Source organism: Hippoglossus stenolepis, chromosome 11 (genome assembly GCF_022539355.2).
Source record: "Hippoglossus stenolepis isolate QCI-W04-F060 chromosome 11, HSTE1.2, whole genome shotgun sequence".
Classification (NCBI taxonomy): domain Eukaryota; kingdom Metazoa; phylum Chordata; class Actinopteri; order Pleuronectiformes; family Pleuronectidae; genus Hippoglossus; species Hippoglossus stenolepis.
The window spans coordinates 863983-880686 of record NC_061493.1 but is presented as its reverse complement, the minus strand read 5'-3'; the positions used below and the strand labels follow the sequence as shown (position 1 = coordinate 880686).

General features: G+C 40.2%; 1 protein-coding gene across 2 annotated transcripts; it reads right to left on the bottom strand.

Moving 5' to 3' along the window:
* Positions 1-1059: 1059 nt before the first annotated feature.
* On the bottom strand, positions 1060-16360 carry tmem68 (transmembrane protein 68). Of its 2 annotated transcripts, none has more exons than XM_035170241.2 (9): positions 16096-16360; positions 15870-15961; positions 14262-14435; positions 9907-10006; positions 5478-5645; positions 5125-5318; positions 4881-4941; positions 4315-4454; positions 1060-3232 (listed from the first exon to the last, which is right to left on the bottom strand). In XM_035170241.2, the coding sequence occupies exons 2-9, from the start codon at positions 15927-15929 to the stop codon at positions 3128-3130; spliced, it is 1002 nt and encodes a 333-aa protein (XP_035026132.1). In that variant the 5' UTR covers positions 15930-15961; positions 16096-16360; the 3' UTR covers positions 1060-3127. The 2 variants fall into 2 exon arrangements, with proteins under 2 accessions (XP_035026132.1, XP_035026131.1); XM_035170240.2 differs by having other exon boundaries at positions 15870-15964; positions 16096-16359.
* Between the last annotated feature and the right edge of the window lie 344 nt (positions 16361-16704).

Genomic DNA, 16704 nt, shown 5'->3' with positions numbered 1-16704 from the left:
GCAGATGGTGTCCTGGGGGATCTCCTGCCAGACCTGGATCAGGGCATCAGTGAGCTCCTGCACAGTCTGTGGCAGGACTTGGCGGCGTCGGCTGCACGATACGTAACGTCCTATAGGTGCTCAATTGGATTTAGGTCAGGGGAACGTGAGGGCCAGTCAATGGCATTAATGCCTTCGTCATGCTGGATGATGATACAGGCAGCATAATGTTCACCACGGCGTCTCCATCTCTTTTAAGGTGTTGACCATAGACTGTTTATAAAAGGGCATGACCTTCGATGTTACAGCCGGCCTCCTGGGATCTCCTCCATGCTCTTGAGACTGTGCTGGGAGATACAGCAAACCTTCTTCTGACTGTACATATGGTAAATGTGCCATCATGGAGGAGCTGGACTACCTGTGCAACCTGATTGGGCTGCAGGTACCACCTTATGCTATCAGCAGTGACAAGGACACTAGCAGAACACAAAACCAGTGAAGCATCAGTCAGGAAGGATGAGGAGAGAGCAGCTGTCTGTAGCCACCACATGTAAATCCATTTCCTTCTTTGGGGTTGTCTTGCTTTTGCCTCTCCATTTCACCTGTTGACACTTTCATTTGCACCAAAGCAGGTGAAATAGATTCACAATCACTTTGGCTTCCTGAATGGACAGATTGATATAACTGAAGTTTAACTGACTTGGTGTTATACTGCGACGATTATGTGTTCCCTTAATATTTTTGAGCAGTGTATATAGCCTCTACATAGACAAAAACCTGATCAGATCTTTGTCGGCAGGGGCAGACAGGACTGACGTGAAAGAAGAAATTAAATCAAACAGTTTGACAATGTGACATCAGGTGTCACTGGACAGATGAATGGGATGTGATGGAAATTTCACAACTGGCAAATTGGGTGGGAGATGCACATACAGTACCCACCTTTGTGTCACCCCCAACTATTTTCAGTTTTAAGCCATCTAACAGCTTGATCTGATGCACTATCAACAAAAACAGAAATTAAGATAAAAGAATATAACAAGAGAATTACCAGCAGAAAGGAGTTGACATAAAACAAAAAATAATAAAATAGATTTATTAACAGGTTCATCTGAATCTCAATATTTAAAAGTGCAACATTTAAATATTATATTGACATAATTTAAAAACACAAATTAGATGAACAACATAAATATGGAAAAGGGCAAGTTCAAAGCATCCAGTTAATCATCTCTCACAAACAGACAAAAAGGCTTCTTTAAAAAATGTCAGTTGGCAACAACACTTTGAAGACAATATGTGCAAAATCACTGAAACTTAGTATGTGCTCATGCATGCAAATATATTTCAACAATATGACAATGCACATGTCAAATGTTTAGTTTACAGCATTTCTTATGAAGCTCCGAGGGTCTGGGAATTAAACAAAAACTGCCATATTTGTACTGATATGATAAATATTACAGACAGAAGATACTTAAATTTTGTGAAGGGACACTTATGGTTTTATGAGGGGTAATCTCGCAGTATAGCACATGCGCTTTGTGCTGATAAACTAATTTTCTCAGAACAAACGGGTTGCTCTTGTTTCAAACCACTGGCAACAGGGACAATACAAACTCTAAATATTAATGCTAAATATAAATGGAAGTAAGCATCATGTGATTTTCTAATACCGACAACAAAGGAACTCAGAGTCCTTATAGACTGTAGACCAGGGATGGAGAACCTTGTTGCTCCAGGCCCTATACAGCCCACAAGATAATTTGAAGACACACAAAAATTTTTTGCAATAAAAGAAAGTAACTTTAAATGTACTAATGCGTCCTTTAGGAATGTGCCATCTGGCAGGTCATGATCAGGGTGAAGGAAACTCATAGCTGTTACATTTCATCGATGACAATGGAGGCTGTCAAGAAAAGTGACATGTGGTGGGCAGGTGACAACTGAAAAGCTGAAATCTCATTCAGAGGGAGAATTTATGAAGGAGCCTTGTTAGCGGTGCTGCTTTAACTAGACAAAGTATTTTTTTCCCAACAGGTCAGTTTTTCTCAAAGAACTGTTGCAGTGCAGATTACTGATATGGCACAAGATAGTTGAAAAACACTGAAGGATACTGAAAGAAAGTTCCAGTGTTTCTCGCTAGTCTGCGATCAAACAACAGACTGTTTTAGCTTAAAAGCAGCTCTAAGTAGCATCATGTTCATCATCATCATCACTACCATCTGACATCAAACACTTTGCTAGCTTACTCATGAAGGCTGTTATAAACATTGAAATGGCCCTTATTGGACAAAGCTATTTTACTTCTGGAGTTAAGCTTTACCTGGACAATACAGAAAAAACATCATTGAGACATCCCTGTCCTTCCACGTGCATGTGTGGAAAGCATAAGGTAGGGAGAGCACACCTCCTTACCCTTCCGAGAGCCTTTGTGGAAAGTGAGACAAGGAGAGCAGAAGCTTAAAGATCCCAGAACAGAACAGAGAAGGCATCAATGACAACACATGACTTTGATTAGGTAGGATTCAGAATGAAAAGGGGGTGCTGGGGTGGAAAAGTGGCTTGTAGTGGAAGCAGAAAGAGTAGGCAGAGTAAAGTAGCTTTAAAGGTTCAGTGTGTAGAATTGAGTTGCAAATTGGTGAAGTTGCATGTTGCAGCTGAATACCCCTCACCTCACCCTCCCCTTCAAAACATGGAAGAGAACCTGTGGTAGCCTTCAGTTGTCATAAAAATTCAAAAGGTTTAGTTTGTCAGTCTGGGCTACTTTAAAAATCATGGCAGCCTCCGTAGAGAGGACCCGCTCCTGAAGTAAATATACAGGTCCCATTCTAGGGTAAAGAAAACAACAATTCGTACAATTTAGATTAAAACACACGAGTAAAAACATCAGTAGGATTATTTTATATTTAATATTCTACCAATTGATCACTTTCACCTAAATCTGACACACTGGACCTTTAATAGCGTGTGCAATATAAGCTTCACCAATTAAATGGTATAACATAACCATGTTAGACAGACATACTAACACATGTCTAATTAAACATGTTTAAGGGAACTGAAGGAAGTCGTGAAAATACTCCAAAAATCTGCACACTGAAGAAATCTGAGACTTGACAGTTTGTCTCTGTTGTCTCTGCTGATGTTAATGATCTTTGTGTTTGGTGTAGAATCTCTCTATCAAGGCTCTCAGAACATTCCCTGGGATCTGCTGGTGCTGGTCTATCAGAGACTGGACAGCCTGCTGCACCTGCAGAGCAAAACAACTGGTTAGCAACATTAGATATGAGGCTGCAATGTTTTGTGGAAAAAACACCGCAAACATCCAGCTGGACATGTTCAGTTTGTGCCTGCAATTGTTTATTCTTACAGCAGCTCTTTATAACAGCATGAATGCAGCAACAATTTGCATTTACATTTACTAATTTTGTCAGATGCTTTTATCCAAAGCGACTTACAACTTGTGGACCACGCTAAAGCTTCAATATTAATGGGAGCATACAAATTTGTAAGACAAAGTGTAGGAGATGAAATATTGAATTGCACAGTAAGTGCTAGTTAGACATGTTAGGGTGCTTTCAGTGAAGCTGAATCTTCAAGAGGTTTTTTAAAGGTAGAAAGGTATCGTGCTCTGATAACATTTGGCAGCTCATTCCACCATCGAGGAACCTCAAATGAGAAAGGTCTAGACTGTGATTGCTTTGTGGGTTTGTAGGGTTGGCACTGCCAGATGCTACGGTCGTCCTAGAGTTGATGTGAATGTTCCTTCCAAATTTGAAGATTTCCTCAAGGTGTTCATGGGATATTGTGTTCACTAGGCCAAAATGTATTTTGCAAGGTCACATGGTTCTTGACCTTTCTTAGTGTTGTCCCCCTGTTATAGGCCTATCTGACTTGGTTACACAGCTGATGTCCATTAGACAGCCCTGCTCTTGTTTGACACCACTGGAGTGAAGCCTGTAATAGGTTAGAGGGGAGTGACATGGATTGATTACACAATCAGTCGCAGGTCTGGTACAGCCAACATAAAATGAAATGGCACAATGTGTACTTTCTGGGGACTCAATCCCAGGGCATAACAATGGTGGTCTCATCTGGGATATAAGATATCACGTTCAAGAAAAACATAAACTTGATTCATTCACATAGGAAGTTAATGTTTACGCTAAATGTGAATGGATTTACTCAAGGTGTTGCGTTTACAAAGAACAATATTTGCTTTCTAAGGTCACAGTGACCTTGATCTTTGACCACGTCCACTGGCTGTCACCACCTGGAGGAACAACAAACACAAGAGAGGAGATAAAGAGAAATTTAGTTCTCAACTCTTACTTTCTCCGCAAGCTCTGCAGCATTTATGTTTGGATCATACTGGATGGGATCCCCAAGGTAGGTCCGGAATTTCACAGGAAATCCACCATAAACAGGTGCTACAGGTAGACGGAACCTCTCATACATCCAGCGGAATAATCCTGGACAGAGACAGAGACGGGCGGTCATACTTGGCATCCCATAAAGAGAGGAAATAAGACTGCAGACGTCCATAAATGAACAGGCTATACCTTCTGATTCATGTCCACATATTCAAACCAACAGTGAATGTTTGCTATTGTATCGATGCCTGATAGATCTTATTCCTCTGTGCCACAGAGCTAAACACACTTTTATTTTGACTCATTCACTGCCCTGTGGCTAGTAATACTTAAAATCCATGTTACGTAACAGCTTAAGGACAAAATTGCAAACTGCATAATTATATGAGAGAGAGAGAGAGAGAGAGAGAGAGAGAGAGAGAGAGAGAGAGAGAGAGAGAGAGAGAGAGAGAGAGAGAGGGATCAGTGTGAAGTTCATTATCTTGGTGATCTAATTTTTGCGATTTAACTTCCCTCTACACTTACTGAGAGTTCCCAAAGACCTGAAGCCCTCTCGCAGGTTCTGAGTAAACATTGGAATTACTGGCTGAAAAACAAAGAGCAGAAGAAATAGAAGATTAGAGAGGAAGATTTTCTCCTCTTTAGAGTACAGAATACTATGTGAGAAAGATGCTGCACAGGGACAGTGCATTATGACACCTGTGGTGTTTACTATAGGATTAAAGGAAGAACAATCGGAGGTCAGTCGTTTTCAGGGACAACAACGCACCACTTGAGAGTCGATGGCGACTTGGGCAAAGCCTTTGCGTTTGCCCCAGAGAAGAGGGTAAGTCTCATCACTGAGCAGAGCTTCCCGCACTCCTCCTGGGGAAATACCCAACAGGTGCCCATTCTTCAGAGCTCGCACACACTCTTCCTGAGGGCCATGGATCACACTGAACACTTCCAACAGTAATTTGAAACCTGGAGGAACGGGAAGGGGACGGGATCAGACAAAGATGAAAAATAAGATTAAGCAGGTATAAAACAAATTTGGAAAATATTACCTACATAAAGATTTGTGATATCATGAAGTGAGCAGAGTGTATCAATATGCGTTTGTGGGAGAAACAGTGCGAGTACCTGGGATTTTGAAGAGGAGGTGGTCAGCTACAGAGTGACAGGTCCGTCCTTTCTGGAGGATAACATTGGCCAGGAAGTAGTAGTAGTCGATAGGAATCGCTCCATGATAGTACACGATCAGTGCTGGTCCTTTGTCAGGGATTTTCTCCAGCCCATGGATCTCATAGCCTGGTACACAGGTCACAGTATGCAGGGATGGGCAGTATTTACTGGGTGAAAATGCTGAGTTTGATGCATTCTCCAATGTTTAATCCCATTCTTTTAATAAGGCTGATCACAGACCTCCAAGTATAGAAGTGTGGCTGATGAGATACCCGACCCGGAGCCCGACACTGATTGGACGTTTCATAGGTAAAGGTAAAGGTTAAATGAATCTTTCTGAGAAGACAATGGAGATAGCAGAACTTCACCCATGTGGGTGGGGCCAATTATTTTTGTTTCAATCTCTAATGCTTTCCATGATTTCTGTTACAAGTCTGATTTCTATAATCAGACAGAGACATTTTTAGTCTGGGGTGGGGAACGTCCAGCAAAACGGTTTGATCCAGCCTGCAAGCAAATTCATAAATACAAAAACAAACCCACGATAGAGGTATAGCTGAAACACTAACCTAATACATACCATCAATGTTTACTGAGCTGTCAACATATATCCTGTGCCAAATGTTTAATATGTATCAAAGAGTAATTTTTGTTAAACGAGCTAGAGAGTCCATTTTATCTTTTGGTTTAGTTGTGAGTGGTTTATTTTATAAATGTTTTATTTATCAAGGATATTTTAATATGTCTAATTCAAATTCAAAAGTCAGATTGAACGTTAACAATTAAGATCATTGTTCTTTTAAAAGGTGAACTTGCATGATTATGCTATAATATTATTATATCAGTGTTTTAAAAAGGTTGAGAGTTAAGACATGTAATGTATCGCAGTGGTTACTGTATACAATATATCCTCCTACTAAATTTGCTATCGAGACAGGCCTACCATAATATTTTCATAATGCACCAAGTTAGAGGTTTCCTTGCACAGATACAAATATCCAAGCAAAATTGGTGCTGTACAATGATATATACCCTTAACTGAATAGATATTGAATCAAATTGAATTGAGACCTTGTGAATCTGAATTGATTAATAATAAACAAATACTTAGTATACTTAAAAAGAAAGAAAAAAGCAAGAACATTGATCAAGTACAGTGATCAATGTTTCAAAATTCTTTTTTCTGTTTAAAGTCTATCAGGATCATATTTTCATATCATTTTTGTATCATGAAAGAAAAAATTGGTTGTTGACAATTAGTGAAAGTTGGAATGATAATCCTGCTAGGATGTAATCCATATCGCCATGCATTGTAGGTTCTAGTAACCTCTCCAAGGTGCTGACCCTCTATGTGCGTAATGCACATGGGCTAAAGACTCTACACTGGGTTAATTATGATGATGGTTAATGTGTTTATGTTTTTGATTGAAGTTGTTAAATCGAATTATGACGGAATTTTCAGAGACACTGTCACCGCTCCTTGAGACGCAGTGCAGCTTTCTGTCGTGTTTGGGCAAGTGCGAGAGCATGGCCAAGGTCAAAGGCTTCCCACCTTGGACACCACAGATAGAAAAAAGGGTCCCCAAAATGTGGCGCTATACAAATAGAACTGAAGTGAAGGGTTAACCCTAACTGAATAATAAGGGTTTGAATGTAATTTTGGGATTGAAATAACTTATGTTTGTTGAAATGTTGTTGTATGTTGATTTATATTGTGTTTCAATAAACATAGTGCTTCTCTTTATGTATCACTGGTCCTTAATATACAGTATAATGAATACTTATCAATGATGATCATTCTGGAGCTGAGAAGAAAAAAGGATTTATAACGAAGAGCAGCCCTGGCGGTTTAAAAGCCCACTAGTTTGCTCCTAAGAAGACGAAGAAAGAAGAAATCCTGGTGTTGTAGGTTTATCTAATCGGATTGTTGTGACTCAAGAATTGTTCTATTACACTGAAGAAATATGTCCCATTTGTACTTGTTATGATTGTTATGTTATCATGATTCTCTGAATAACATCTTGAAAAAAAGCAGAAGGACTAATTGGTTGCCGCACAGCCTTTACTCAAATTGGCCGCGATATGTTTGCCTGCAAAAGCCCCCTTTTAGAGGGGGACCTTCATGTTGAATTTACACTCTGTTTTATCCACTGTATCGTAGAGCTTTCATCATTCCTCTGTTGAACAAAGGTTCCACAGGTATTATTGTGATAGTAGGGTTTGTGTTGATCTCATGATCAAAAAGGGGGGACTGTTTAGGAATTTTTGACCATCCACACACATTACTGTATATGCCACTATATATTATGTATATAATGTATATTGTATAATATATCTGTACATGAGAATAAGCAGTACCCAAGGTCAGGTTATAGATAAAGGGCCAACCAACAGTACATTGTAGTGTCTACGTTGAGGGACGTTCATATCTAACTCAGATGAGACAGACAGAGAGACACCAACTTCAACTCTTTCGCGTATTTCACCAGTGGCAAGACGTGAGGACACAATGTGATTTAGGAATGCTTACCTTAGGCTTAACTATCCAGTAGAATGCAAACACCTACATGTAACATAGAGAGTGACAGCAGTTCTAGCCATTCATGGATGTGCTGTTAGAATGAGTAGAGGGAGATATACTGGGATTCTGTGGGAGACATCTTCAGACTTGGGGGTGACAATTGCTGTTACTCTGTTAGCGTTTGTATATTGTTCCACCTTCTGGTCTCCTTGATGCATCAAGTCTACATTCAAATCTTCTGCATTAGACATCAGCTGCTGCCTGAGTTCTCCTTTCACCAGCTTCTAGAAAACGTCCATAACATTTATGATACATGTATTTAAAATATGTATTTTAAGACCAAAATAGTATTTTATTAATGAGTATTTGATAGGTTTGATGAAAATGGATTCAAATTTTGAATCAATATATTTTAGTATTTTAAAAATACTGTAAAATTGTTTCTGTGAGATGTGTACGTGATAACGTCATAAAAATGAAAATCGATACCTGCAGCCTCTGATTGGTGTCTACTCTGACATCAGTAAATTGAGGTTCAGAAAATGTATGTTTCAGCACGAAGCGAGACCCAAAGAAGAAGTAGTACAAGGTGAGAAATGTGTTGGTGGCCAGCTCTCCAGCGATTTTCAACATAAATTGCTATAAATCTTAAAAGTTCCTGTTAGGTTTTGGTGATCGTTTCAGCATCCTAACTTAATCTATTTAACCACAGTAGCTTGCAACCATGAGCAGCAGCATTTTGAACAAGCTGCAAACGAGCTACTGAGGTTTGACTAAGGCATGTATAAAGTGCTTGGAATAGTCCAGACAGGAAAAGACAAAGGCAAGTATGAGCTTTTCTAGGTCAGTGAGAGATAAAACTGATTTAATTGTGTATATATTTCATAGGTGGAAGTAGCAGGTTTTAGTGATCTCATTATCATGTGTTTGAGATTCAGTTGGGATTGAATGTCTTAATATTGGTTGCCAGGGGACCAAGAAATGGTAGGAGTTTGCCTGCTAGCTGATCGAGACCGAAAACTATTATTTCTGTTTTGTTTGAATTTAGTTAGTCTGTAAGACTCGAAACAAAGAAAGGCCCCTTCAGTACAAGGAAATACAGACAATTCTTCCTTGTAGCCTTTACTTTCAGGCTGCCGTGTATGTTTCTCGTTTCTCAGTTGGATACACCAGCCTCAACATTAACAGTTACCTTTTATAATGTTGTGTATACTAAGCAACAACAAACAAAAGTTATTCCTTATCTATATACACACACACGTACATATCTTTCTGTTGATATATATATGTAATCTTATACAGTCTAAGTGCTGTGCTGAAATTTAGATTTTCCTTGTTGTAAATGCAGCTGACACAGACAATCTCCTACTGTGTTTAACATATATAAAAGACAATCTCCAGAAAATGTCCACAACCAATTTTCCAGACATTTTCTGGAGTTCATGTCTGAAAACGGCTCATGATATGAACTGGGAGGTCGTAAGTCAGTTGCTAAGGAATGAACCATGAGAAAACACACCCTACCCGCTTCGAGGACAGTTTGATTTTATTTCTAGTCTTGTCAATTTACCACACTAACTGATGAATAAACTGGGGACAGAGGAGGAATTATCCACCAGTAAATACACATTACAAATTGATTTTCAAAAGGTTAGTGCCTGTAAGACACTATATAAGACCACACTGATCAACACATTCATTTGACAAGATGCATGGCATGCTTCAAATGCACATGTACTCTATGGCCACTATCAGCACTGGCAGAGAGAACAGAATCTATCTTTTTCCTTTTTCTTTTATTCATGCTGTTTGTATGGACAGCATTTGAAAAGGAGGATGTGATGAATAAAGCCCTTGGTGTATTACCATGCCATATGGCTCCATGTCCGTCCCACAGAGTAGCCAGAGTCTTCCTGGCTCCATCCCACAGGTTGTTGGAGTAAGCTTCCCTCAGTTGATTCTTCCTCTGTTGGAAGAAAACATCAGGACAGGTTAGGTTCTGGTTGAATCAGCAACACATTTCCAGGACCCTGGTTTCAATTCTAATGATCTAAACTCATGGTCTAAATCTCATGTCAATCTCAATCTCATCTCATCTCGAGAAATAGATTGCTTCACTGGAAACAAGGTTCAAAAGAGTTGAACTTAGTTTCTTGATTAATAATGGTAAGTGACATGCAATAAACAAACCAGGGTGTCACGTCCCATTCCCTTTAATAGTCAGATGGAATTATATTAAAATTGTGAATTCACCAGGTGGTATGAGAGAACATTAAGAGAAAATGGCTTCACTTCATGAACAAGCACATCATCTGTGTATGTAACAAGCGGAGTTTGTGTTGGACACCTGCCTATTTATGCACATTTTACTCTCTTTATAATGTGACCGTAAGATAAAAAATAAATACTGTATCAGTGACTTGAGACCAGATTACTGGTGGTCAAAAGCACAACCACTTTCCACTGCCTCAAAATAGAAACAATGCACCTGAATGTTATTTTAGTGCTTCGTAATGACCACCAACATGAAGACGTTGTAATAGGGGACCTCCATCATTATTCTCCTCTTCTCTTTCCCAGTACACACCTGTAGTTCCGTATTGCGTGAGTCTGGCACAAGAACAAGCTTGCACTGCAGTGACTGGATATGTTGTACTTAGCCAAAGCTAATTAGCAGCAAGACACGTCTTTCTCTTCAGGCGACTCCCTCAAACTTCTACAGAAAATGTCAGTGCTGGAAACCAAAATTCACCAGTTAGAATTGAATGTGGAAGTGTGGAAATGCCACTACTTAACCAGTGCGCCGGGGCATGCTAACACACAGCTCACTAGCACTAACAAGATGTACCAGATAAGAAATCTAAAATTGGCAGACCCCCTGGAACTGGGTGCAAAGCCTAAGAGTAAATTATTTCCCCTGGAAGATGGGGGGGCGAGACACAGGGAGAACCCATCACCCTGAGATTTGTGACAGGACGGGCTGATGGTGGGCGACTTTGCTGTGAAAAATATGAGAAACACGTGCACTAATAATACCAAAAATACTATGTTTTCCCAAAGATATGGTCTTTGACATGACAGAACAAATCAGGCATATTGTTGCTGCACATCCCAGTGTAAAAAAGCAATACTTGTTCTGAAATGAGACTTGATTTATCTGTTGAACACAGCGAGCTGTCTGAATACTGAGGTATTTGTCAGTGGCCTTCTACCACTAGTGAGAAGAGGAGCTGAGAGACTCAGGAGAATGTAGGCACTGAACACATAGCTTGAAACTGCATGTTCTGTCCATTCAGTGCACCTGATTGACAAGTTCAAATTTTTCTGGGACTTACAGACAGCTTTTCAAGGCAAAAGATCTTAATAATCAATAAGGCAGGGAAGAAAATATTTTCTTCCTGTGTCCCACATCTGTTCCCTCTGCAATGACAAGATACAATACAGTAGATACCCTGAAGGATAGCCACCTCACCCCCTACCAGAAGTGAGCTTTAATCGTGAGAAACAGGAGGGTTAGTTAGCCTGTCAAACATCAGAGCAAAGAGAGAGGATGCTACCTCCCCCTCACATGAACAGGCTGATCACTGCTGGGACCCAACTTACCTCCTGCCCTACTTCCATTTTCTCTCAAATTACAAAAATAGGTCATAACAAAATGATACATCATAGAAAGCGCTCTCTGGTGAGAAAAGATCTCCATGGAGAGATGCCTTGCTGGTCAGAATAGAAAAAACAAGATTGCTGAAAAGCTGAAGTTAGAGGGCAAAAAACAAATCCAGGAACATTATGACATCTATAAAGAGAGACTTCACATTTATAATATGGAACTTAAAAATGCAAGGTAGGCTTTCCTCTCTAACAACATCACCAATAACAATAATAGTGCATGTCCCTTGTTTGCTACCGTTGACAGGCTAACTAACCCTCCTGGCTCAGATGCATCTTAACTTTGAACCACTAGGGTGTGTAATGCCTTTGTGCCCTTGTTCACTGAATTAAAAAAATAAAATAAAACTAGCAGTTAGGTGAAGGATGTGTTGCTCCTGTTTCCACTCAAATTTGATCCTAAAAACTTGGAGGACATTATACATCGGAAGTTCTCTTCCTGATGCCTTGATTTTCTACTAACAGGCTTCTTCAAAATGTTTCCAAATTCATTGCCTCAGATATTCTTTAAATATTCGATATGTCCCTTCTCTCAGGTGCGTTCTCACAGGCTCTGAAAACTGCCGTCCTTAGAAACATCAGTTAACATATCAGTTAACAAATCAAATCCCAGATTTTTTTACTGAGATAACTGAAAAAGCGGTTCCAACAGCTCAACAACTTCTTACCACAAAACAACAGTTCTGATGTCTGCCATTCAGGTTAAACACAGAAAAAGGGTGAGGCTTAGTCTTAGTATTACTAAAGCTGCTTTCAGACATGCACTGAAGTCTGGAGATCATCTGGAGTTTCTCCTCAGGGGCTGCATGTGTGAACGTCGATGGAGGGGTTGGTGAAGTGTTTTAGTGGGTAAACAGCATTGCAGCCAAATACAATACAATTGAGGTAAATGGGGACCAATTCTTCAAACGTAAACAAAATCAACAGAAAAAACAGAGTCGAAAATGAATGTCGGGGCTTGCGGACACTTGGATGACACCACATGAGCAGTATGGAAGCAGGTTATGTTTTTTCTGTTGTTTTAGTACGTCTGAAGTATAGTTCGCCTGTCACTGCAAATGTATTGGTTTCAGCTGCAACAAAGTTAACCCCTGAGACTCCAGAAGTGTTTTGTGGACTCAATATTTAACAATAACAGTTACAATAGTTTTTTACAGTCATAATGTGGAATCACATCTTCATGAAATGTGTGGCAGTGCCATGTTTGTTCAGGAAAAAATATCAGTACTCAGTATCTTCAACTACCAAAATTTAAGTACTCATATTTGTACTTGGTCTGAAAAAAAGTGGTATTGGTGCATCGCTACCTCGCATCTTAACATTATTTATCTCCTTTATCAACAGCGCCCTATAGCAGCAAGATACTGTACAGGTCAATATCTACATGCAAATGCAATGCAGCATAGTTGCACACAAAACTGACCACATCTAATTTGAAGACCATTAAAGCCATGGGTGCTCAGATGGGCACAAATTTTAAATCAATGTGGACACTGGACAGGAAAAGGACAACTGTAAATGGACTGTATCTTTACAGCACGTTTCTAGACTTTTTGATCACTTAAGCAATTCATGCATTGAGTCATTCACACACATACAGCGCTTCATTGAGCAGCGCTTTTTATATTACTCATCATTCATACACAGCCAGCAGTTTATGAATTTGTATATACAGTAAAGATATGCACATTACTGTGTATATAATTTGGGATTCATTCAGACTGGAGGAATCAGTGGACAACCCTCTCTATCTCATGAGCCACAGCCGTTTGGGTCTGAAACTCTCACTTGTATCGCACTTATTTTCCTCCTGATAGATTTCTTGAAAATACATATCCAAATAGATGAACATTAGACCTTTATTTCTAATGATGAATTAATTGCCAACCTTTAAGAGAAGAGAACTCTTTAATCTTAACTTGAAGGTATCACAGATAATGACTGCTAATGGCATCATGTGTTACGGTAAAGCATCCTGTCCCATTTTATGTTTTGACTGATGAGTGATTATATTATGTCTATAGATAAAGTGATGGATAGATAGACATGGTTTTACCCTTGATGCTGAAGCCTCATTCTCATAGTTTGACCAATCATCATAAACATGCTCAACAATTTTAACTGTCAGAGGGAATAAAGAATTCTGCTGCCTAGCCACCAACTGTCTAATAGGCATGAAGAAAAGTAAGATAACATCCACCATCATGATCCACGATCACTATCCACAATCAGCTTCCACCTTGATCACAATCGACCACAATCATCCACGATCAGCTGATGCAGTTTTAATGTCTGTGAACACCACGCTGTTGCATTCTATCAGCATTCTATTCTAGTCTGGTGCCATGTTGCAGAAATGTTACAGGTTTGACTTCATCAGAGTACCACAGGATCAACATGTGGAACTGCCAGTCAACTCAAGCAGGCAGGTTTTTACTTAAAATTATTATTTGTACCTAAAATTACTAGATGGCATTTTGAGTGGTTGTAAACTTCACAAAATGACATGAAGTGTGGTTCACTGTTGGTGCAGTGCCAGAAGAGTGTCTGCGTACCTTATAGACTTGAAGGAAGAGTATAGACAGGTAGAGGAGAATGACGATGAGGAAGGGCAGAATGAAGACGATAGCCAGCGGGGTGAAGACCCACAGCAGGTACTCCAAAACGCTCAGGTAGTCCTCCACCTGACCAAGACCCGCCCATTCCTCCAGCGCATGGAACACACACACCTGTGAACCAAGACAACACCACATGAAAAACATCTCCACACCTACTGGCTGGATTGTTGTGCACAGCTATGTTTGACATGCTTCGTTCTGAACTGTAAATGCAGCTGCAGTCCTGTTGACATATGGCTTGAGCAGTACAAACTGATTTCTATAGTGGATTGACAGAAAAAGTGAACAAGAGGTGAATATCTAAAAAACATCAACATCTAAAAACTATATTTTTGGTGCATTGCCCAAATGTAATATTATTTCTAGGGTCACTTTAAAAAAGGGTGTGGGTAGTGGTAGTGTGAGCCAACACACCTTCATAAAGACACACACACACACACACACACACACACACACACACACACACACACACACACACACACACACACACACACACACACACACACACACACACACACACACACACACACACACACACACACACACACACAGAGGTGCTGTCGCAACAGATATTAAGACATGAGGAACGGTTTACAGATAATTGTTACCGGGTGCTGAACACCAAGTGTTCACACAAAAACTCGGGGTGCATTTCAGAGTGAACTATCCAATGGTCCAGTGTTAATATATGAATCTGTGCTAGAGGATTCCCTGGGCAGCTGCAGCACTTCAGGTTGGGTGGTTTGTCCACTAATCAGAAGGTTGGTAGTTGGATTCGAGGCTTCTCAATTCTGTAGTGTCCTACGGTAAGACACTGAACCCCAAACTGGCCCTGACGGCTGTGCCGGCAGTGTGTGAGTGATATACAATAGAGAAAGTGTTGCACTGTATGAATGTGTGTGAATTGTTGAATGGCAAAAGTGGACCTTAGTGGTCTTCAAGGGCTTTATAAATAAAGAGCATTTCACCATTTATAACTCATCCATGGAATCACATAGCTGACTGGAAGGACAGAGATGCAATATGCATTCTATCGTCTAAGCAAAGACTGCCAATCATGAACCATACCGAACCTAATATGGGCATAAAAGTGGTAGTCAGTGATGAAATCAAGTGAACTAATTAATCTAATACTTAATTAACATATTGTCTCCATTATAAATACAAGATATATTGTAGACTTGACTACAGTTTAACTGATACCTCCCAGCTGATGCCTCCTGCAAAGTATACTCTTTGAACCACTCTTTGTTTTATATTAATCAATAAGCTTGGTGTATTTCTCCTTTTCAAAAGCTAAAAAAACATTATATTCATTTGACAGAGGATTGTTTCCAGTTTGACACGTAAAAAGCAGCTCAGGGTTCAGTGTCTTGCTCAAACCCCTTATCGTGTGTATACCAACAACCTTCAATAACAGACACACACTCCAGTAGCCTCATAACAAGGCTGCAGCCACAAACTCTGCTGTGATCAAATACACTATAGTTCCAAGCACCTCCTGTCAGGCGGTAACTGTCAGTAGAAGGGGAACAGAGTTCATACCAGGAAGGAGACGGTGTCCTCTGCTCCCATCAGACAGGACTGGTTCCCACTGTCTGACATCCTGCACTGTTGTCAGCCTCAGGAGAGAGCACCTGCTGCCGTGGACAGGGACAGGAAAACGCCACTCAGTATTTATAGGTGTTATTGTGATGCACTTTTGTCAATAGCAACGTTTTATAGAACAGCTTGTAGCAAGTAGGAAAAGTTGAATTCCAGTGGCACTCACGGGTCACGCCATCCAACCCGGTGTGTTTCCGCTCAGTCAAATGACAGATCTGCTGCTTGTGATTTCATAGGAAGTAGCTCCAGAGTCTGGATTGACGAGGAAACCGAGGGCGATACCTCCAGAGAACGAGGCTCCGCGGAAACCGAGTGAGATAACTGCGGTTCAATGAACGGACCAGGAAGACAACACTCACAGGATCATTCAATCACCGAGCTAAAACAACACAACACCGGAACACTATGAATGTGACACGCTCAAGTGTTAGGGTGTTTTGGTGTCCGCGGCAACGCTATGTGGATAAAGGTTCCACTTACCGGAGACATTCACACAACATTCATACAATATCCACAAAACACAGCAGAACATGAAAACGTTCTTTCGGTCGTGGTTTGTTGTTTGTTTTTTCAGTATTTGTGTGGCAGCATTTTACGAAGACCTGTACATTGTGTGGTACATCGTTCTCAGAACAGTATGATTTAACAGAAACAGGCTCTCAGCTGATAGTGCAGATAAGGATATTTACATTAAACAAAACCTGCCTCTCACTAGGGTTAGTCCTCACAGACAGAAGTTAGAGATGATATGATATGTTGACATGATGTGTTAGAG